The sequence below is a fragment of the Anopheles coustani genome, chromosome 3, assembly GCF_943734705.1.
Source record: "Anopheles coustani chromosome 3, idAnoCousDA_361_x.2, whole genome shotgun sequence".
NCBI lineage: Eukaryota > Metazoa > Arthropoda > Insecta > Diptera > Culicidae > Anopheles > Anopheles coustani.
Genome location: NC_071288.1, coordinates 4,160,428 through 4,182,583, shown reverse-complemented (window position 1 = coordinate 4,182,583; position 22,156 = coordinate 4,160,428). Strand labels below are relative to the sequence as shown.

Below are 22,156 nucleotides of genomic sequence, written 5' to 3'. Positions count from 1 at the left end.
TCTTGCCAGTTCTGCCCCTTCGCCTATCGAAAGGTCTATTTATTTATCGACTAGAACGTGGTTTTTTGCTGTTGTGGGCTTTGCTAATTGAAGTCCTTCAATGATGTTGTTTGCTGTGTGTGTTCGTGGTACAATGTGCTGTGGGGCATTAGCGACTCGTGCCAGGCGGCGTTGCAGGGTCGCCAACAGACCCTTAGGTAATAAGTCTCCATCGACACCGAAAGGAATAGAGTGCACCGCATCGTATGCATTCGTGTTTGGTCGAAGGCATGCGGCCGACAGCGTTCTGGAGGAAGATAATGCAGAAGCAAACAAATACCTTAAACAACAGACGCTGCTCGTTTACCGGATTTTATTTCACCACACATTTGGCGAACGGGTTTTTTTCCATTTGCTTCCAAAACAAAACCTCTGCACTACTACAACTGTGGAGGAAATGGAACTCTTTCATGTTCAAAGTAAACATTTGCGACTACTATCCTCCTCCTATGCTTTAAATGCCGAGCCAACGATGTCTCGGAGGAGTAACAACATAACACAAAACTCGACGATGACGGTGAAGAAGCCAAAGGAAATGCCGGAAAATGCGCACGAGGGCGACAACTTTGCCGGTGCATTTTCCATGTTTTTCCCGCCACACTCCCGATGTAGGGTGGAGGCGTTGTGCACGGTTCACAACATATAGCATGACGAGACGACATAGCGCACACAAAAGCAGCATAACAAACAGACCTCGCCAGACTAAGTTCGGCGCGAATCGACAGTCTCTTACTTCCTCCCCTCCCCCTTGGGCATTAGAAATGAAGCAATTTTTGTGTCCGTCACGCAAATTAGACTCGCGAAGGAGCTCGCGAAGACAAAATGATTTGCATGGCAAATCACAATCGACTGGTTTTTTCTTCTTCCCCTTTTCTGTGTAGCATAATGCAAGTACGACGTCTGGGCCTCTCATTCCTCCTACGCAATAAAAATCGATGGAAGCCGCTTCGGACACTCCGGGACGTAGTTTCCTGTTGCCCTACCTTGCGGGTTTGTTGAGATTTGTGTCATTTTCCACTTCGCAACATTGCGATTATGTGACCAGCATGGCGGAAATACAAAAGTTGCCGTTCCGTGAACAAAACCAAACCCGAGGATCGCCTTCGTCCTACATACTAATGACGCAAATTTAGTATATTTTTGTGCTAATTTTGTAAAACAAATAAAAAGTACTCGCGTGCCTCTTGGGTGATACTTTTCGCCGTCCCTGAGACACCAACAATGGCAGCATAAGGAAGAGAGATACGTTTGCCGAGACGGGACATAACGGGACGGAACGAACGAGAAAGTAAACGTGCGAACTGATGATCCAATTTGGTGCATAGGTCATCGTATTTTCTTTTTTGCATTTCATTATTACTCCAAGGCGGTTTACGATGATGTCACTTTTAAGCTCGACCGAATGTCAGCTAATGTTAATGCACTGGTTGTTTATGCAAGAATTGATAACGTTGTTTCAGTTTGAACTCTCTTTTTTTTCAAACTCAAGAGTTCAATTTTCAAGAGTTTCACTGATACAGTTTGTTCGTCGACTGTTTTGAGTTATTAACCATATGACGAGTAAAGACAGAATTTCATCTGAAATGTGCGACTTTATCTTAAATCAGCTGCAAACGCCAACGTCAAAAATTAAACGAACCAATCTTAATACAGTAGTTCTCTTGGTCAAGAGTACGTGTCAATCAAATTTATCTTCGGTCTTTATTAGTCGCCTCCGATCGACCATGCGAAGGTTCCACTTAATTTAGAGTTCCAATCCAAGGCCATCATAAGTGTTTAAAAAAACCGACGCCAACGCTCGGATTGGCTTGAGACTGGAGTTTAAAGAATCGGGGATTATTGCCACTTAGTTTCTTTCTCGTACCACACGCAAGCCCACACCCTATCGCCTGATGATGGGCTATCTCTCCGACGAGGGCAGCGCCACTGGAGCTTATTAGAGGGGACATATGCACAGCATGCGAGGGTCCGAGTGAGAAGAAACGTTAAATATCGTTCTTATGCGACAGTGTGTACGGGCGGGCGGAACCCTTAAACTAGCAGACGATGTGGATCGTTACCCGAATACTGATGGCGAGATGACGACGACGACGATCTGGACTTGACCTCAGTCAACTTGCGGGGAGGGAAAAGTAACACCACCTGCTTTTAGTTGCCGGTCTGATGTCATGGTGCTCTCCTTTTACAGTGAGAGCGTAGGTGGTCGTTCACAAATATCGAGTGTAGATGAAGGAAGGAAACCAGAAACAGAGCTTGGACACGTATTAGTATAATATTTTAGATTGGAGAGAGCTTACTTTTCAACCATAAAATGTACGAACAAGTGTTTGAAGCATGTGATTTAAAAAAAATGTGCTTGGTATGTCTTGAAAAAGATAATGTTATGTCCAACAAAATGCAGATATAGCATGTTTAACCACAAACTGTCTTGTGAAAAGAAGAAAGAACCAACATAAAAATGACCAAGAAAGAAGATGGATGATACGATCGTTAAGATTGTCATGAGATAAAAGCTTGTTCTATGGATGCAAGCGATCTTGTCGACACTGCTTCATCACAAAACATCACAAGCCTAAACATTTTTAACCTCAAACGCCCCAGAAGACCAATAGACGGGCGGAAACTGAGACAATGAAAGGTGATTTAATTCAATTCCCTGTTTTCTTAAAATTAAAGTGTTCACGATAATGAAAATAATTTCGCCTACAGTTTGTCATTCTCCGAAAATAAAGCCATAGAAACTATGGAAAAAGTGGGCACATTTCCCGTCACTCCTACCAAAATAAGAAGGTAAAAGCATTCAAGGAATTGAGAGCGAAAACTATAACATCTTCATAATAAAAAGTTCTCACAGCTCAAACCAAATGGGGAAAGACGGCAAATGAGGGAGTGTCTTTTCCCAGACCAAGTCTTGTCGAGCATTTCTGGAATTGATCCTATCTTTAAAGATGTGATGAGAATGGAAAACTGGGAAAAACCGGTTCGTCTCGTGATACTTGAACCTTCGCCGTAACCATAAACTTGGACCCGACAAAAAGTTCATGGAACTCGTGGAGCCAAACAAATTCCATCTTACAGAAGCGCGAATTTTCGTTTCTATTATTCCTACTCTTCGAAATGAAAACTATTCCTACTCTTCGTTGAACATCAAACTCCCGATTACAAAACGGAAACGGCAATCCTACGTTTTAACGGTGACAAAGGGACACGCGCCGGAAGCCAGCTGACCGTAAAGTATATTTTTGGAATAGTTTCATTTCGAGCTTCCGTTCGTGCGAGGATCATTACCGTCTCTGGTAAGGACTCGAGGCAAAACAGTTCGACAACTTCTCTACCGGCAGGGTTGTAATTTTCCACGAGTCATCATTTCAACCCAAGCTTAGCTCCACAATCCGCCTAAAGTTGAAACTCATTTCCATCGATTTCGTAACGATGTCCCCCCCCATAATCATCATTAACAATGTCATATCCATTAAACTCATGGTGACTAGAACCTTGCAGTTTTGTGGACATCATGGTTTGGTACCGAGTGAGAAAAAGGGGTTTAACGAAAAAAGAGAACGAGTGCCATGAAAGTTCTTCATTCTGGCAGCAGGTTCACATAATTTACATAATGTTTTCCAGCGAACCGAGTGATTTTTGGTTCACTCTTGCATACACCATGTAACCACCTCTCGCTGCGTGTTACCAATTCGTTGTCCCAAGAGTTTGCCGAGCTATAATAAAGGGCAGATTTGACAAAAGCTCTCCTGATCCTTAAACGACGAACAGTTGCTCGGGTGCTTGACTTTATAGACCCAGATCGCACAGATGACGATGACTTCTCCAGCATCGAGAAGAAGCCAAAACGGAACCTGCTACGAACGACAACGAGAACGACGATGCATCATTTTGTGCAGCACATTGTAAAGTCGTAAAACACAGCCATGATTAATGTGGTTCATATTTGCGACTGCATCTCCTGCACGTTTACGTTTCACCATCATCCCCTTGAGACATGATGTAAATGCTCCGGCTCCGGTGAATGTTCGTTAAATGATAGTATTTCAATACACGGACACGTTTATGCACTCATGCTTGATGGCAAACAGTCTTGTCAGTGACATCTCCTCGGGAAAGGAGTGAAAATTATGGCTCATATGGTACAAAATATCAAAATTGAATTGCCATGCGAATGAAACGACATGCAGTTGAAGGTTCAAGATGGCTTTAAAACATGGAAAGTTGCATATTTTAATATCTTTGTATTTAGAACAAGTTCTACACAGTAAACTACAAAAATGAATTTTAACTAGACAAACTTTTAAGACAAAAAAATAGCACAGTAAAGTAAACAATAAAATAGAAACTTTATTGATAATTGGGTCAACGCTTTAGAAGGTGCGATGTTTGGCACTACGAGCAATCACATTCGATTGTCAAAACTAGCGTATCGACAATACAAATAGAAAGCACAAATTAATTTGCCATTGGACCTACTTTTCCCCCTAACGTTTTCCAACATGCCATCCACCCATTTCGGTACCACGTTTTGATGGTGGATCCACCAACATGCGCCTTTAAATCAAATTAAATCCAATTAGATTTGTGTAACTTATACACTTGGGCATTAAATTAAACGCACTTGAACATCGACAGTACATTTCTTCGATAGTTGTTTTTTTTCTTTCTTCATTAGTTGTTACATCATTCACCCTCTCCGAACCTATTGAATGAACGTGTTGTTGATGAACGGCATCGTGCTTCCGCAAATTGTTTTCGCGCAAACGCCAGCCGAATGCATGAAGAGATGCGCAACTGCAACTGCATATGAAGGTTGGTGGCACGATTTGGAAATTTAATTTATGCCTATTTAATACATACACATTACACCATCCACACAAAAGCTTGCGGGCGCATCCACGTTTTTTTCTTGATTCACAGTTTTTCCACGTCCACCGTTACGTGCGAGTTGGGGTGAAATTTGGCAAACAGGAAAACAACGGCCAAAAAACACACACTCACCGTCACACCTGAGCCTTTGACATAACACATGCTGCGAAAACAAACTCTCGTTTTGGAATGCATTTTTCCCCCCGCGTCACATGCTAAAAACGAGAAATATGATGTTGATAAAGTGAACGGACCGAAAAAGTGAAGGAAAAATGGGGGAAAATAATAACATCACGAGAGCACCGATTGTTCGTCCGACAGGTCAGAAAAAAAAGGAAAGAGACACACAAGTTGACAAAAATACACATGCAAAATGTAACAAAATGAAAACAACCGGCGTCAAATAATTTTCGTGCGTCATCTCGCCCGACCTGGACACGGCTCCGGATACGAATTTGAGCTGGCCATGCACCAACGTTATATTTTAACTTTATCCAACGATATACAGTGCAACATCAAACAAATCACGCGCTCTTAATAAATCCCTTTTTTATTTGCTTTCACTACACCATTGTCGGCTCTATGCACTTTCATTTCATTTTCCACAACCCCACAGTAACACGCATCTGCCAGGGAGTCAAGTCGGACGCAGCACGTGGTCTGTTGATCGATTTTCCGCCTTCGTTGGTTCAGATTCATACCGAGAGCGAACATCGGGTGAGTTAAAGCAAAACATAACCTTATGCTTCCTCTCGAATGCTCTTCCTACGTACAGACGTACGAGTGATAGATTTAATTTGTTTTTTCCTAGGAGGACAACACGTTTCAGCAATTTATCACAAAAGCTCGTAGGTTGACGTTCATCACAATACGATGCCATTTTCTGACATCACGTGAGAGTATATTGTTTTCCCCTTCCGCAGTGAGGCGATACGAAATATAATTAGCAAATTTAATTTATAACATATATGCTCATGAAAAAAACTATATATGAGAATTGCCTATTTTATCTTATTATGTGTGAAATTTTAAGACAAGTTGCCACCAGAATGATACCATTTATTGCAAAATAAATGTCAAAGAAATTTGTCAGCTTTTCCAATTTTTAAAAGATGGTGTTAAACAAAATGTTGATTGGTGTTTGATTCCAGAGTCCATTGACCATATTTTGGAACACGCGTCAGCTAAATCTGAACACAAATCAGGTCACCCCGAGAATCGGAGAAATGATTTATTGTACTTCCTTTCTCTTAGAGGCTGACGGAAACCAGTTTAAACACCACGCGGCAAAAGAGAGTGATAAGGAATGAATGAAGATAAATTTCATCGCACAGCAGGGAAACGCGCCCAGAGGGTTCTTGAAGATGCGGCGGAACATGATCGTACGGACATTGATCGAGCTGCCAAGTATAAACATGGAAGAGTGAGAGATGAAACGAAAAGACGCTGACGAGAGTGTAAAGGAAACGGCCACAAGAAGAGTGAAAGACTAAAGCACAGTTATGTTGAAGAAGGAAAGAACAGTTGTGGTACCCACCCAGAGATCGGACAACGCGAAATAGAGTTAGGTTATGTTTTCCCACCAAGAGGTTGCGGTTTTGGGGACTTCCAAAAGGGAAAATGAAAGAATAGTGAGTTGCTGCTCTGGACACAGAAATGACTTAAAGCTTTGACGTGTGTTGTAAAAAAGTAAATCTTTGAAGTGTGTTGTTCTTCCTCCATCGATGCATGTGGCTACTTTCATGCGGAACTTTCCTTCCCATACTACCCTTGTTTTGAGTTTACTAGTGTGGCTTTTGTCCTACAAATACAAACACACACCCACAAGCACTTTTGGAGATTCTGGACCGCGAGCTAAAGCACAAAAACCCCCCAAAAACGCAAACCAACGGCTTCTTAACCGAGCTGCAATGCTTCCATCCAATGGTAGAAGGCATGTTGTTCCGCGATCGTCGGCTTTCCCTCTGGACCTTCTAGATTTTCGTCTTACGCGCGGAAAAGGAACGGCAAGTAGAAGCTAGAGCAAGATAGCCAAACCAGAAACCGAGATTCAGGTTTCTGTGCAGTTCTCGGGTTGGCTATAAAATCGTGGCAGTTGGTTCCCGTTAGTTTTCAAGCTGCTGGCGAAGTTGACCTTCTTCTTGCCTGCTTAACGCCTTTCTCCCGTCCCCCCCCCCCTCCCCCTTTTTGCCCCAGCTGCCCAACCCAGGCACGCAATCGATACCTTCTTCTTCGCCCCCTTTCGCTCAGAAGAAAGATGGACGCGATATTGGCCAGTTCCTGTTCAAATTATCCCGAGAGCCCCTTTTTCGATCGTAACAGCACATCACTCAACAAACAAACGTTTAATCAGCGAGGGGTCCCCGGTCGTCCGGCCAAGCGATAAAATAACAATCGACGAACAATGACGCTCCCCCCTCCAGGTGTTCATGGTCACCGTGTGGTCGCGTCTTGCTATGCTCTGCCAGTTCAAGATCATTGTAGCACCCAGGAAGGTGTGCGTCTCTGACGTCTGACTTCATTTATGCGTTCTGTTTAATCGGGGTCAGTGTTGAGGAACGCAGTACTCAGTTCTCTGAAGGGAGAGAAGGAAGCCAGGCTGGAGAGGAAAATTTGCAAGTCTTTTTATGCTCGACTCAGATCTTGAATTATAGATCACAGTCTGACTCTGATACAGGCGTTGCCAGCCAACTCATCTCATTTTGTCTCCTACCAAAATAAGAAGGTAAAAGCATTCAAGGAATTGAGAGCGAAAACTATAACATCTTCATAATAAAAAGTTCTCACAGCTCAAACCAAATGGGAAGGGAGGACGGCGAACGAGGGAGTGTCTTTTCCCAGACCAAGTCTTGTCGACCATTTCTGGAATTGATCCTATCTTTAAAGATGTGATGAGAATGGAAAACTAGGAAAAAAAACCGGTTCGTCTCGTGACACTTGAACCTTCGCCGTAACCTTAAACTTGGACCCGACAAAAAGTTCATGGAACTCGTGGAGCCAAACAAATTCCATCTTACAGAAGCGCGAATTTTCGTTTCGATGAAAACTATTCCTACTCTTCGTTGAACATCAAACTCCCGATTACAAAACGGAAACGGCAATCCTTCGTTTTAACGGTGACAAATGGACTCTAACTCATCTGACTTTGTCTCTAACACATCTGGGTTTGTCTCAAGCTGAAAACAGGGAATAAACAAAGTAATTGTGGTTATGATACGTTGTAGAACTCCAATAACCATTAACATTATTATTTTTGTATGTTTTTAAGCTATTCCTATGTATTTTTAAACAATTTTGCGTATGTTTTTCACTCGTGCCTTCATACGTATATCATCTAAGAAGGCTGCATTGTGGTGTTTAACCCGGTCGCATAAACGCACTATCTTAACTGTCATTGATCCAAGCAAGTACGTTTATGCCACCGAGGTAAACACCACAATTCAGCCTTCTTAGATGATATACTTATGAAGGCACGTATACAAATTAACTGCAAAATTGTTCAAAAATACATAAGAATAGCTTTAAAGCATACAAAAATAATAATGTTTATTGTTCTTGGAGTTTTACAATGTATCATAACCACAATTACTTTGTTTATTCCCTAGTTTTCGGCTTGGGACAATACCCCGAATGCGTCAGATACAAAGTCAGATGAGTTGGAGACAAAATGAGATGAGTTAGAGGCAACAGTCGATGAGCTATTTCAATCATTGGTGGGTGAGAGCTGAATAAGGTGGCAAACCCTGTAAATTGTAAATTGTTCTGCACAGAAACGGCTTGGGCAAACAGGAGCTGAAGAGAAAAACTCATCTATTTATTCAACATCAAAAACAAGCGTAAACACTAACGCATAACGGGGGGTGATGATTACAAAATCAATCAAAGTGCAGTTGGGTTACTCAATGCGGTACACTTTTTGATTCAGTTCCTCGAGGTGAAGGTGTCGGCCCGGAGACAAAGTGACTACCGCGTACACGACTGTTTTATCTCTGGTAGTGTTGCACTTGCGCAATCATCCATTCCGAGGGGAAGCAAATAAAAATTCCGAGCCAACCGATGGCTCACATTGGCAGAAAGCAATCTCACAGTGATGCAATCAATCAGCGTTCAGCAGTTCAACCCCTTCAAGGAAGGAAACAATCGAACATTCCTCCTCCTCCTCCTCCTTCTCATCGAAGCTTCGAATCTCTTTTTCGCGCCGGGGACACGCAAATGTTCGCGCCCTAGAAAAAGTGTGTGCCTGTGTGTATGTGAAAATGGAAGGGTTTTGTGGGTTTAACACTTTCACCTGCCGCCCGGTCCTACGATTGCCAACGGATGTGGAAGGATTCGCCGCAGATGGTTGATGGATCGGGCCAATCGATGGAAATTCCAAACAAACCAACGGACAACTATCTTCGCCTGTCGATGGATCCAACCACACCACCTGTTGCGCAGCTGAGAGCATCACGCTTTTCCACTTTTCCATTTGGAGATTTTACATTTTCCACTTCCCATTCCCCCCCCACCCGACCATCGAACACACCTTTGTCTGTGTTGCTTTAATCTTTTTATTTGCACACATGATTGCAGCGCTCTCCCAGAGAGGGTGGTGGTGAGGTTTGCTGGTGGCTACCGTAAATCTGCAGCTTCCGCCTTCACAATTTGCACGCACGCACAAACACCACCACCACCACCACCGTCGTCGTCGTCTGCGTCTACATCTTGTCGTAACCCGTTGAGAAGTGGCTCGATCAGTCGGTTTATCATCGGCGGAAAAAAGGGTAGTTTCTCCCTTTTGGTTAGGAGGAGGAAAAACGGGTACGAAAAAATCGGAAAATTTTCGTAATCAGCCAGCAACAACTCTCTTGTTTGTTTCACTTTTCTTTCTCGGCTTGTGGTGGTGAGGAGTTTTTTTCTTTGCCGTAGAACCGAATAAAACGTGTAAATTTGCGCACGATAGTTTTTCGCCGCTCGTGGAAAGGTGCAGGCATTAGCGTGGGGGGTGGTATTCAACATTAGGGCCTTTTTTTTTCATTTTCCTTTTTGCCGGTTTATTGATGCGTGGCCGGGCTGCTGGCAAAAGTCGGGTACGTGTTATTAAATCCAAAAACCAAAGTCAAGACAAACCCCCCAGAGCGCAAACGAATCGGTAATATAGGTTCGGTTGATTCCTGGCTTGTTTGCTGTTGCTTCACATAAACATACTTCCCTCACCTCTGATTTTTCCAACACCCTTCCCCCCTCCTCTCCCCCATGATGAGCATACATTTCTTCGCAACATTGTTTCGATTGTGTCGTCGGTTGTAGGGCGGAGGAGCAACGACACGCACCGAGCATTAATTCGTGTTATTTCATATTCGTGAACGAACTTCCACCTTGCACTTACGCTTCCTCCTTCCCCCAAGGGGTTGATTTGTAGCTTCTGCTTTTGCTTACGTTGATGGCATAGGCAAAAGGCTGTTTTTAGCCCCGAACGATACATACAGAGTACCTTCCAGACACTTCCACAGCTTCCGTTTCGGTTTTGCAATAAACAAGCCACAAACAACTAGCACAAACCTTGTACGTAACCACAATGTAGTACATTCGATGCACTTGTGACTCGACCAGAGCAGGCATGAGGGACCGTGAATTTTCCATATTTTCTCATTTGAGTTTTAACGACTTACCGAACCGTTGTTTACTGTCATAGGTTGGCAATTAAATATTTTAAAATGAAACTGTTGCATTCAAATAAGTCAAGAATAAACTTGGCTACAAATTACACATGTAATTAAAATAATTTGTATGTCTAAAAGAGAAAGGCGTTAAAGAGACGTATAATCCGAAGGCAACAACCTGCTACTTTAAAGAAGCTGTTGCAGTTATGTCCACGTATACAAAGTACGAGCGATAAAACCCTGGGGGCGCCGCATCGTGAAAGCAAACACGTAGATAATCCTCATCACTTTCACTGGCGCAATTAATTTTCTATATCGACCGAATCGGCGCTATCGGCGGAACCGTTAGCGAATAAAAATGGGAGGAAACGTCCCGCCCGGGGTTTGATTTGTCATTAGCATGATCGACTACCACCACCACACCTCGGTCGGACCTTTCACTTTCTTCGATTTTCAGGTTTCGGCTTATCGATCGATTTAATTTACAAATATCGACAATGAATCAAACGGTTTCGCTCCGAGATGGCGTTAATTTATGGCATAATTGATCGCTTCAATCAAAAGCTTCAATGGGAAGGAGATAAATTGACAAACATCACAAAAGCAGGTGCACACATATGATATTTTCGGTATAAATTATGATTTTAATAGATGATCTATTTTCTCGAATAACTTTGCGCGAAATAAATTAAAGAATAATTTAGTTCGCAAACAAGCTAACCTTCGTTGCAAATGCAGTTGGCCTAAGATGTAACTAAACTGACGCTCTTTGTTCTAGGTTTCTTTCCGTTTCGACTTTAATCTCGTTGCTGTTTCCTTCTGAGCTTCACTGTTGGCCGCCGACGTTTATTTCTTATCGCGCAGGAGAAAAAAGGAAGCAAACCACAAGCACAACAAACTTATCAAAACAACCTCTAGCTAGCAGCTGTGCGCTGAAGGGGAACGAGAAAAAATAAAGCACACAAATGGCCACCGATGTGGCCGGCCGGATTGGATGTTATCAGAAAACTGTTTGTGCAACATAAACAGAGTTTGGAATGCGAAGAAGAATGTCTGCCAAAGCTGACCGAAAAGGCGCTGATCCGAACGGTGAGATAAATGTTTCACTTTAACGCGCTTTTGAGTTGATGTTAACCTGTGTGGAGGTGCTTTCGTTTAAAAATATAACACACATGTTATACGATCGTTAAGTGCATCCGTCAATGGAAAAGATTTGATCGAAAATCTATTAGTTTGATTATATTATCATTCACTGGAATTTATTTTTTTCAGAAGATAAACAAAATAAATACAATCAAAGAAGAAAGTGGGCATTTCTCAAGCATCAATTTTACCAATATTTCATTTACTTTCGATTTATTAGTCCTCTTTTCTTGACCTCTCAAAAGCACCAAAACCATTGGGCTTGATAAACCATGTTTATCATACTTGCCAATAACTAGCATCACTCACCCATCAGTCATCGGTGGATTTTCCCAACACCCAAAGATGGAAAAGAAACATCCAACACAATCGGAACAGGTGAGGAAAAGTTTCACTTTACCTTTTCAGCGCACGGAAGATGAGTTTAAGCGAACCACAAGACATCTCTCGACGTCGCTAATGGGCGAACTTGGATGGCAATGGGCACGCAAACGCAAGCACAGGGTGGTGATGGATGCTGGTTCCAACGCTATCGATAGATCAATTGACGAGTACCAATTATTGCAGCGCCAGAGAAATTGAGACTCCTCCTCCGGCGATCAATTTTCACGCCACGGGGGGCTCGTTTGTTCAACTTGGCACGCTACAGTTTCATGTCTTATTACGTTTGTTTGGAGCCGTTTAAGGAGCAAACACTTTTTAAAGTTTGGCTCTTCTCGTTTGTTCGTGGCCAAGAGGAGCACAAACATTGTAAGGGTATTTAATAGATGTAGTTTCTTTTAGGACTTTTTCGGCTTTGCAGTGGACATACAATCTGAAAACTTTCGGAGTAAATTCTAACAGCAAAGGGAAAGAATAACTAGCTATACATAAAAATTATTAAAGAGATACTGATAAAAAGAAGCAAACGTATATTTTGCTCCATTTTAGACCACGAAGCACACAGATGCGGCTCTTGTGCAGAAGACCACTATCAATTAGTTAAATCTCCCTTTTTAAATGGATGTGACACTCTGTTTGCGTAGCGTTTTCCAACGTCAAAAAAGAAATTGGTTCAAAGTTTTCGGTCTGCGAATATATTACGTTCTTTTTCAAGCCATTACCCTTTGTGCCATTTTCCAAGCCCGCGCCGAGAAATGACGATAAATTTTCCCTAATATTTGCATTCACTTGTCTTCCCGGTACCCTTTCCCTTCACCCTTAAACTACATCTACATCGTCCCTCGATTCGTGCAAGTAAACGCCGCGTTTTTCCTTCACCAATCTTTCGATCGGCCTCGTAACGTCGCCACTCAGTAACACTATTTTCACGCCGCCAAGTAATGGAGCCTGTCGAAAGAGTGAAGCTGCTGTCGATTTCCTTGCTTTCCCGCGTTCAGGTGGCGGAGGCGGAGAAAATCTCATTTTCAACACAAGGAAACGGAATTTGACACGCTCATCTCACGACTCCGGGAGCCGGATTCACGCTGGCGGATCTCTGCGTCTGCGCGCGTTGCTAAAGTGTTTGCCAATCGGGCTCCTCTTCTTCTGCGGAAAACTGCGTTTTTCAACATTCATTAAGAAAAACTACCTTCCTTCCTTCCGCGCTAGACATCCCTCTCCCCCCCTCAAGGGATTTTGTTTCACTTCTTCATCTGCTTGTCGTTTGCGCATATGTCTGCCAACCATTAGTGCATGTGCGTGTTTCGATGCATATGCGCTCCCAAATAGGGGGAATGAGAGAGATAAAATAGGTAACCACCGCGAACAACTACACACCAGATGGAGCATCTCTCTGGCAGTAATTTTCCAACCCTCCTCCCACGACTCCCACTTACCACCCCTACGTTTTCCAACTAAAAGTAAAGAAGGGAAAAAAACTCCCTCCATGAAGTGGGCACTCAAAGATGTTCAAATATGCGATCCGCTTCCTCGCAGCTTGTGGCACAGGAGGAGTTGTGATGCTTTTTACGGTTGCTTTTCCTTTCCACACTGGGCCCACACTCACACTCACACGCACTTGTGACACACGCACATTTTAGCGTTTATTAACGGTGGCCGGACGTTTTTCACCTTCGCCGTTTGGCCACGTTTGCAAAACTTTATCCCTTGGTTTTAAATTTGTACTCCTATGAGAAACGTCAAATAAGAGCTTCTACGGTTCATCTAGAGGAGGGTGGAAAAAGGTGGATTTCCACCACAAGGTGTGGTTCGCAACGGATTGGAAACTCCAGCATTGGGAGAGACTATTTGTCAACATGGACTCTCCCGACACGTGAATAAAGCATCGGTGGAAGAAAACATTTTCAAGAGCAATATATGTGAGTGAGATACTTGAAACTCTATTGTTTGCCAACTGTTGGACAGGGTAAAAGTTATCTTTACTAAACGGTTCCCCTATCAGAACTTTTTGTTTGTCTCTCAAATAGTCTCCGCTCGTCTGATAACGAGCAGTGTTGCCTATTTGGACATTTATATATGACTCATTTTCGTATGCACTGACAATTAAAGAGGATAAAGTATAGGAAAGAAGAACTGAAAAAGAAATGTGCCCAAAATAAACCAGTTGCTTTAGGATAGCTGTGTTTCCCCGTCATCTGCATCATCATCATCATCATCACTTACCTTATTACTTCTACTAGTCTTGTTTCTCATGCTCGATTTGCCATTGATCACGATGTAGGCGTTGGCGAATTCACCGTTGCACGGCGACGGCGGTCCCATGTCAAGCGCCTCGTCCGGATCCGTCGACGTTTCCAGCGTCAGGTCGCCAAGCACCACGAAACCGGACTCGCCGGGCTAAACGTTCGAGGAAGAAAGAAGGAAAGAAAAGTAAGAAAACGTTGCACAGATTAAGCATTTCGGTTAGGGTTCACGGAGACGCTCGAAGGAACAGTGTTCTTTGCAGAAATTAACAACAAATTACGGAGCCAAACGATCCCTCCTCCTCTCGCGGTTGATTTTTCCCCACGGCGCAAAAGGTTGGCAGAAAGACGACGAGGCGGATAAATTAGAAATTCCAACCAAACTTATCAAACAGCAATTAAAACAAAGCGCCCCCGTGTGCCCACGCTGAGAACCGAAGAGAACCATAAAATGAGGTCAACCCTCAAGTGGAGAAGCAAAGCAAAAAAATTCGCATTTGTTTTGTCTTGCTTTGGCCCCAAAAATGCTCGAAATTTCTGCCCGTGTTTGACTAATTTGTGAATTCTTTCCCTCGTTTCCACATCGACATTGGAGGGGGGGGGGGCTTTTTTAAGCCAGCCGAGCCGGAAACTGGTCGAGATACTTAACGTTTAATGATGGGGTTTTTTCAACCCGTCTCGTTGCTTCCGGCAAATTTTTCCGGCAGCTCGGGTTAGAGCTTTGGTCGAATTCGAGAAAAACGGGAGATCTTGCCCCCCGGGCGCCTTAGATGTCAACCTGAACCAGTGAAAATACGGCAACTTTGTGATAAAGAGGATCGAAATTACAAATTCGAACCCGATTGGGGAGGTGGAAAACTCGCAGAAAAAGAGACGGTACACGAGAAGATTTTGTAATATACTTCTGTTGTTTGAACACGATTTCGAAGAAACGAAAAGTACTGTTTAGATCTTATCCTTCGGCATCAAAACGTAATTAACCCTAATTGAGTGGAAAGGTGTCAAATGAATAACCTAAATTAAAAGCTCCTTCCTCCCCCCGAGTTTACTCGAACCCTCCCCTCAGTAATAACCAGCACCGGACTGGATTGGAACCAAGGAAAACAATCCACTTGGCAGGCATTAACATATCTTTTGCTCATCATCTCTCGATTTAATAAGAAGCAAACGATTTCGGTAAGTGAAATAGAAACATTAGAGCGACCAAAACAAATGACCTTTTTGCGCGTTGGCAACAAAACAAACCAAACAAACCTCGAATGTGGCGCGACCTCGAAAAGAGACCCATCGGGATGGACTTCAATTGCAAATGATAATTATCCATCTAATTATTCGAGTCCGCCACTTCCCGTTCCATCGTCCCCTTAGCAGAAGAGTGTGACTTTAATTGAGATGACAATCGAGTGTGTTTTTATTTTAAGTTTTTTGTTCTTATAGCTATGCTCGCGGCCAAACGAGATGGTTTTGTGCTGCAATTTGGGAGGACAAAAAAAAGCATGCACCGTTGGTTCGCAGGGAAATAAAAAGAAATAACTCGCGGATGGCGCACGTTTTTCTTCTTCTTTTTTTTTTGTTGGACGGGGCGGGAAAAAGCACCGTATGAAGCTGGAGGAAAATTCGTTCGCTTTTTTTTCGCTTTGAATGCGCGCCGAACGGAATCGAACCGGAACACGTACAAAAGCAAATGTACAAAAATGTACTAATGATGACAACGATGGTGGCGGTCGGGTGGTGGTGATCGTAATGTTTTGTTTTTTTTTTGGCTTTTGAAGTTGGAAGTTTCTGGTCGGAACATAAACATAACGAGCGACAAGGATGAAACTTCACTTCCACTGCGGGTAATAGCCATAATTTTCCATCGGAAGAAACCTCGATTCTCGATGGTCCCAAGGGTATCCAACACGAGTGTAGTGTAATGATGAGCACGCGAGGAAAATTACCACGAAGATGATGAAAAATGCGATTGTTCAAATTATCGATATATAAGGTACAACCGATCAATGTTTGTTATTTGTTTATCTGCAGAAATTCGAACGAGGTCATCAAATGATCAATACATTCGTTTCAGTTTCGCTAGACGAACATTTGCCAGCAAACTAGCGACATCGCCGGATGTTTGCCGACTTCAACGGAGAAGTAAATAGCACCACTCTACTCACTTCACAGTTCTCTCTGTGCGGTGAAAGCTGAAGATGATGAAAAGTAAAACCAGCGCCGCCCATATTCGACCCAGTCGCAATTAATATTCATTCGAATCGGGCGCGTCACACACGCACAATCGGCTGCGATCGTCTCCATATGTGTCACCTTCGTTAGTTGCTTTGGGGATCATGATCGATCGTTTGCGCATTCCTTCGCGTGGCCCTTTTCCTTCATCTGTCCACTTTTTCAAGTGACACATTACACGGGCTTTACACACACACAGGGCGCCTTGTCTTGTTTGCGCCACCCAACGTGCCAGCACGTGATATTGCGTGTTTGTATTGTGGCCCTCCGCTAGTTTCACCTAGGTATCGTTTTCTTTTTTGCCTCTTTTTGTACACCAATAGATTTTCTATTTCTGTTTCCAATCGGAAGCCATCGGATGTAAAAGTGAGCTAAATAAAAATGGCACTGGGTGTTTGCACTTTGTCAGAGAAGGGTTTCGTCCTAAACGTAATCCCCAATCCCAGCTGAAAGACCAGAATGGAAACGGTTTTACTTCGATTTTCAAATCGGTAGCCAACGTCATTCAACAACAAATGGGGTCAAAATCGCTGGCGCCTGATCGTAGGCTTATGGGAACTTTTTCCTCCTACACACAAGTAGAACAAGCAAAAAGTGAAAAGAAACCATACACGGGCGGCATTCCCGGTTTGCGCATGTGCAAAGGATAAGAGCCCACACGTTTCGCTAAAGGATTAAGAAGGTCTGGAGTCTTGGAGTAAGTGGGTGTTGTAGTGGAACAAAATATCACCCACCAACGTGCCAACCAGTTCCTTGCACCCCCACAATATGCCATCGAGAGTGTCTAGCGCGAACAACAAATGAAGCACGCAAACACCCTCTCTCTCTCTGTCAAGAGCAAAAAGGACGTGACTAATGTTTGCCTGCATTCCTTATGCGGTTCTTTGGGCAGAATAAATCTACCGACGAGCGACATACGGAGGAAACCGACCGCCACTTTGGCGCTAAATGGTGCGAAAGAGCGTACTGAGATAGCGACAAATAAATAGCCCACGACGGATGGCCACCAGTGTGAAAAAGTGGATTCCAAAGGGCAAGTTATGCAGTGCCATTGCTCCAGAGGTTAGTGAGGATAAAAAGAGGATAATACAAATTGATAGTGGGTGCTGTATTTCATTCCAAACTCGAGAAATTGTTGCACCAAACGGAATGAATGCTACAAACACCAAATAAATTATTCCCATTTGATTCATTAGTAGCGAGATAAAACGTGAACTTTGGAATTTCGGAGACTGGAAGAGAGATCGCAAATACATCGGTTGCCTTATATTTGCGTGGTAGAAATGGTTATTGTCGACATGAAAGTTCAATAATATTCGCGCAAAATGGTTTATTTCAATTTGATAAACTCTATCCAGCGATTAGATTGCGAACTTTCATTTAGAACATATAAAGACCTCATCGAACTCTCCAGAATAGAGAATAACGGAAGATATTAATCCTCCCGTTGGTAACCGCGTTTAGCTCACAAAGAAACATAGGTCTCTTTTAGGTCTCCTTTAAATTAAGCCGGTTGAGTGACATCGACATGATCCAACCAGGCTACTCGATTCGGCCACCCGAGGACTGGCAAGTCAAACGTGTTTGACACACGCACCACCTCCTCCCTATAGTTAGGCGGGGGCTTTGAACTCCCAGCGATCGCGATCGTACCCTGACGATTGGTTTGTTGTACGCGTGTGACATTAGGCGCGATCCGCACGCAAACGATTAGCCCAGTCTCCTCTAATTTACCTCGCGCCTACGGCACTTTTCCCCCAACACCCCAACTCTCGGAACCTGGAAGCGCACGACCTGAACCGGTGCCATTGTCCCCGAGTCCCCGATTGCCGGCGGGGCTCATCGCCGCCGTTTTGTCGGTAGAACAGGGTGCGGAAGTAGAGTCAGAGTAACGCCTCAACGTGTGTGACTAAGTGCCACAAAGGTTGTCGACGCTGGCTGCGGATCTTTTTTCCCGCAAGGTGAGGTTGATGGTGGCATTTTTTCCGTTCGACGCTGATCGGGTGCGTGGAGTTGGGTGGCTTTTTACGGTAGTGAACGTAGGCAGAACGATGCCTTTTTATCGGGGTTTTATGATGGATCGACTTACAGTACCCAACGATGCGTTCTTGTACCATTTCAGAAAGTCACTTCAATTGCTTATAGTCGTATTCTGAACGCTGATACTCGACAAGTAGACCGTTTGAACGAGATCCTATGAGTTCTGGACAACACTATCAATCAGTGCTCGGACTCAAGATTTTAAAGAACTTCAGAAAACATGAGGAACGCCTAGCGAGAGCACGCAAATGTCACGCCCATGCATTCTGGGCAACATTATCAATCAGTGTTCGGACTCCAGATTTTAAAGAACTTCTGAAAACACGAGGAACTTCTATCGAGAGGACGCAAATGTCAGGCCCCATCGAGGGAGATTAAATGAGTAAGCATAATAACAAAAAAAAGGAAACGGTCATCGACAACCGGCAAGCAAGAAACCCACTACTGGAAGCTAGGTTCCGCTAAGGCAGTCCCCCCCTCCTCGAGGCACAAAGACCGTCCGCGCATCGCCGTAGCTCGTTTTGCTGAGCGTGCGGACACACGAGCGATATGAAATAAGTTCAAGGCAGTTCGCGACCGTCAGCCAACTCTACTTCTCCACGCGGCCCCACCAACTACCCCTTTCCATGCATCTGAAAACTTGCTGCACTGCAAGACGAACAAAGGCATCGAATGGCGTACGATGGGGCTCTGTCAATGGCGTGTAAGGGTCGCCCCTTTTTCCTCGCCGTCTCGACTTCTACTACCGTTTGCAAATCATCCAGTCCAGATCGATCGCAACAGGGTTTGGATCGAGCTGTAAAGTTGCCTACCTTGCACATAAACACACCCCTCTTTACACGGGGGTTAGACATGGTTGACCCACAGCCGCAGGAAAAAAGATGCCATTCCTAGTATCCATCCGCGCTTTGCCTATGTGAGCGCCATCTGGTGAGGTCCACCAAGAAATCCACCTGGAGCCACACCGTACTTCCTCGTCAATCGGCAAGCGATTTGTTGTGCGTAACACCCCACGCACACCGTTGTCGACATGGCAGCAGCAGGGTGAACTATTATTATCTGGTTTGTTAAACAACGTGGATACGCAGTCGAGCGGCAGCAGGCAAGGCACCTACCTACCGGTGCGTACCTGAAACTATCAATTGCTCCCAGGGCGACGTAATCGATGCGTAACTAATTCCGAAATTTCATAATAATATTTCCGACCAGCAACCATCGCCCGGTCGACGATGGATTAGGAGTGCGTAACGGGCTGAAATACATTGGACATGTCGACAAGTGTACCTGTGAGGACACACAAACACAAATCTGGTGGTGGTACAGTCAACCGGAAGGGCTGATTTCATTGCGCGGACACAATTGCACCAGTTTGGCGGAGGGGAAGGCACCATTACTCATAACTCATACTCATTGGAGAAGCCCCCAAGCGTGGCGAACACACGATTCCGAAGTGGCATCGTGTTTCCTACCTTCATATGGGGAAACCTGAAGGGCTGCCCTTTCGCGATGCGACAATGTCACGTAATCGGTGGGTCCCGGATGGATGTACTCCGGACGAGCGTGTCCCATTCGGCACACGAGTTAATTCCTATTAAGGAGTTCCTCTTCCTTCATCGACCAGGGGAATGCCAATTTCGAGCAGTTTTTTTGCCGTTTCCCACTGGTTTCTGATGTTTTTGCCGCCACCAAAACATTGGAATGCCGTAAAATATATTCCCGAAGGTTGATACATTGTTGCAACGGGTGTAATTATGGATCGGGGCGTTGCTCGAGTTGCTCCAGTTCGTCGAGAATGGAGCATGGGCATAACTCATCACGATACGTGACGTTCATATCGAATAGGTTCTTGAGGAGCTTGAAGATCGCATACATGATAATTGACAAAATGGCAAGCGATTGTTGAAAGTTGTCCCATTCTTTGCGGGCGTCCTCGGCGAGCCAGTTTTTGTTGCATGAGTCTGTCCCTCCGATGAACTGGTTTACTTTCCACTGGGGTGGAGCCGAATCAGCCTATGTATGTCCTTGCAGACATCTCCGTAGACTCGTGGATCTTGTATGACTGCTTTTAACCTTACCAGGAGGGAGTTCTCTTATCCTTACCAGGAGGGAGTTCTCTACTTCCTTCGTAGGCTTGCTTTAAAGAATGAACCCGTCACAGAACGGGGGGTATGTGTGTGAGTAGAAAATTTCGATGCACTATCTTTTTCTCTTACTATTTATTTAGCTCCTTCGACGCAGGTAAGACTGTTCGGATCTTTCAAACCGGATTGCAGCGTTTTAGATTCCAAACAGGTTTTACGTCCGTCGCAGAACGGACGGCCGTGAAGTCCTTGAGCCGTGGAGCGGTTCTTTCTTTGTTGGTCCCCCCCGAAGCGAACGCCTTCGGTACGGTTGAGAGTGTCGAATAAAGGCGACCACAGTTGGCAACAACTTAATTTCCCGCCCCCTGCCGGGATAACTCCCCGTCATAAAGCCGATGCTAGTAGCTTCAGGCCCACGGTTCCACAAAGTGAAACAAGTGAAGGGTACGTGCGGACAGACAAGCCGCAAAAACCGATTGGCTTGAAAGTACAAGATCACGATAAGTCTGGCCTAAGTGCCTGCAGCTCCAGATGGACGGTAGCTAATGATAAAATGAGGCTCCAAATTGATTCTAATTAAAAAATGAGAAGGAAACCCGATAGGAAGCACGTTTGAGGCGGGAGATCTTGTTCTAAAATTAGGAAATGATTACTTCTGCTACCAGGAGGGTGGAAGAAATGCTCTTTATGTTGAGTTGTATTCAAAACTTCACATCCGCGCACTCATACAAATATTGATTTTCGCAAATGCCAAATCCATTCCTACGGCAAAGCGTTAACGAGACGTTCTGCTTGTTTTTATTCCTCCATTTTATTGTGCCCAATCTAGGCACCGAAAGGTATGCGAATTCGCCAATTTTGCAAACCACCACTTGGCCCAGAGTTGGCAGGAAGGAAGAGGCCAACGGAACACCACCGCTACCTGACGTCCATCCGCCGCGAATGACCGAAGCAGAGAGTGCAGCAGCATTCGGCCCGACGGACCACTTCACCGACTTCCGGCGCGAGCATATTTCGAGTTCGATGGAAAATAAATAACAGCACACCAGCCTGCCTGTGTCTGCGTGCAACTAATGGGCCGCCTTCTTCCCTCCGGACGATCATAATCTTCATTTCTCTGCCGATCGCTGCGAGGGAAAGAGCAAGATAATCTCGCAAGACTGATTTGAGTGCCCATTTTCGGTTATCGATCTCTCGGCGTGGAAAAGCCTCCATCATCACCCCCCTGGAGGCAGCGGAAAAAGGAAAGGTGCACACCAATGCGAAAAACTGAAAATAAGCCACACATCATCGTGCAAAGAAAGCGCAAAAGACGATATTTTCTTAACGTCCGATGTGAGTCACTCAATCACGTCTGGGCGAGGAAGAGGCTACTGCTCCAATCTACATACTCTCCGGTGTGGGTTTTTGTGGCCCTTGAAACCGACAGCCGCTCAAGGCGAATGGATGTGGTCGGTTTTCTGTTTCGACTCGTTTCGCCTACTTCTTG

General features: G+C 44.4%; 1 protein-coding gene across 2 annotated transcripts in view; it reads right to left on the bottom strand.

Moving 5' to 3' along the window:
• The window catches only part of LOC131259760 (AF4/FMR2 family member lilli), a 55,609-nt gene that overhangs the window by 12,204 nt on the left and 21,249 nt on the right, over nucleotides 1–22,156 (bottom strand). For both annotated transcript variants that reach the window (XM_058261337.1, XM_058261339.1), the window contains exon 4: nucleotides 14,301–14,474. In XM_058261337.1, the coding sequence (XP_058117320.1) occupies nucleotides 14,301–14,474 (174 nt within the window). The remainder of the gene's footprint in view (nucleotides 1–14,300; nucleotides 14,475–22,156) is intronic.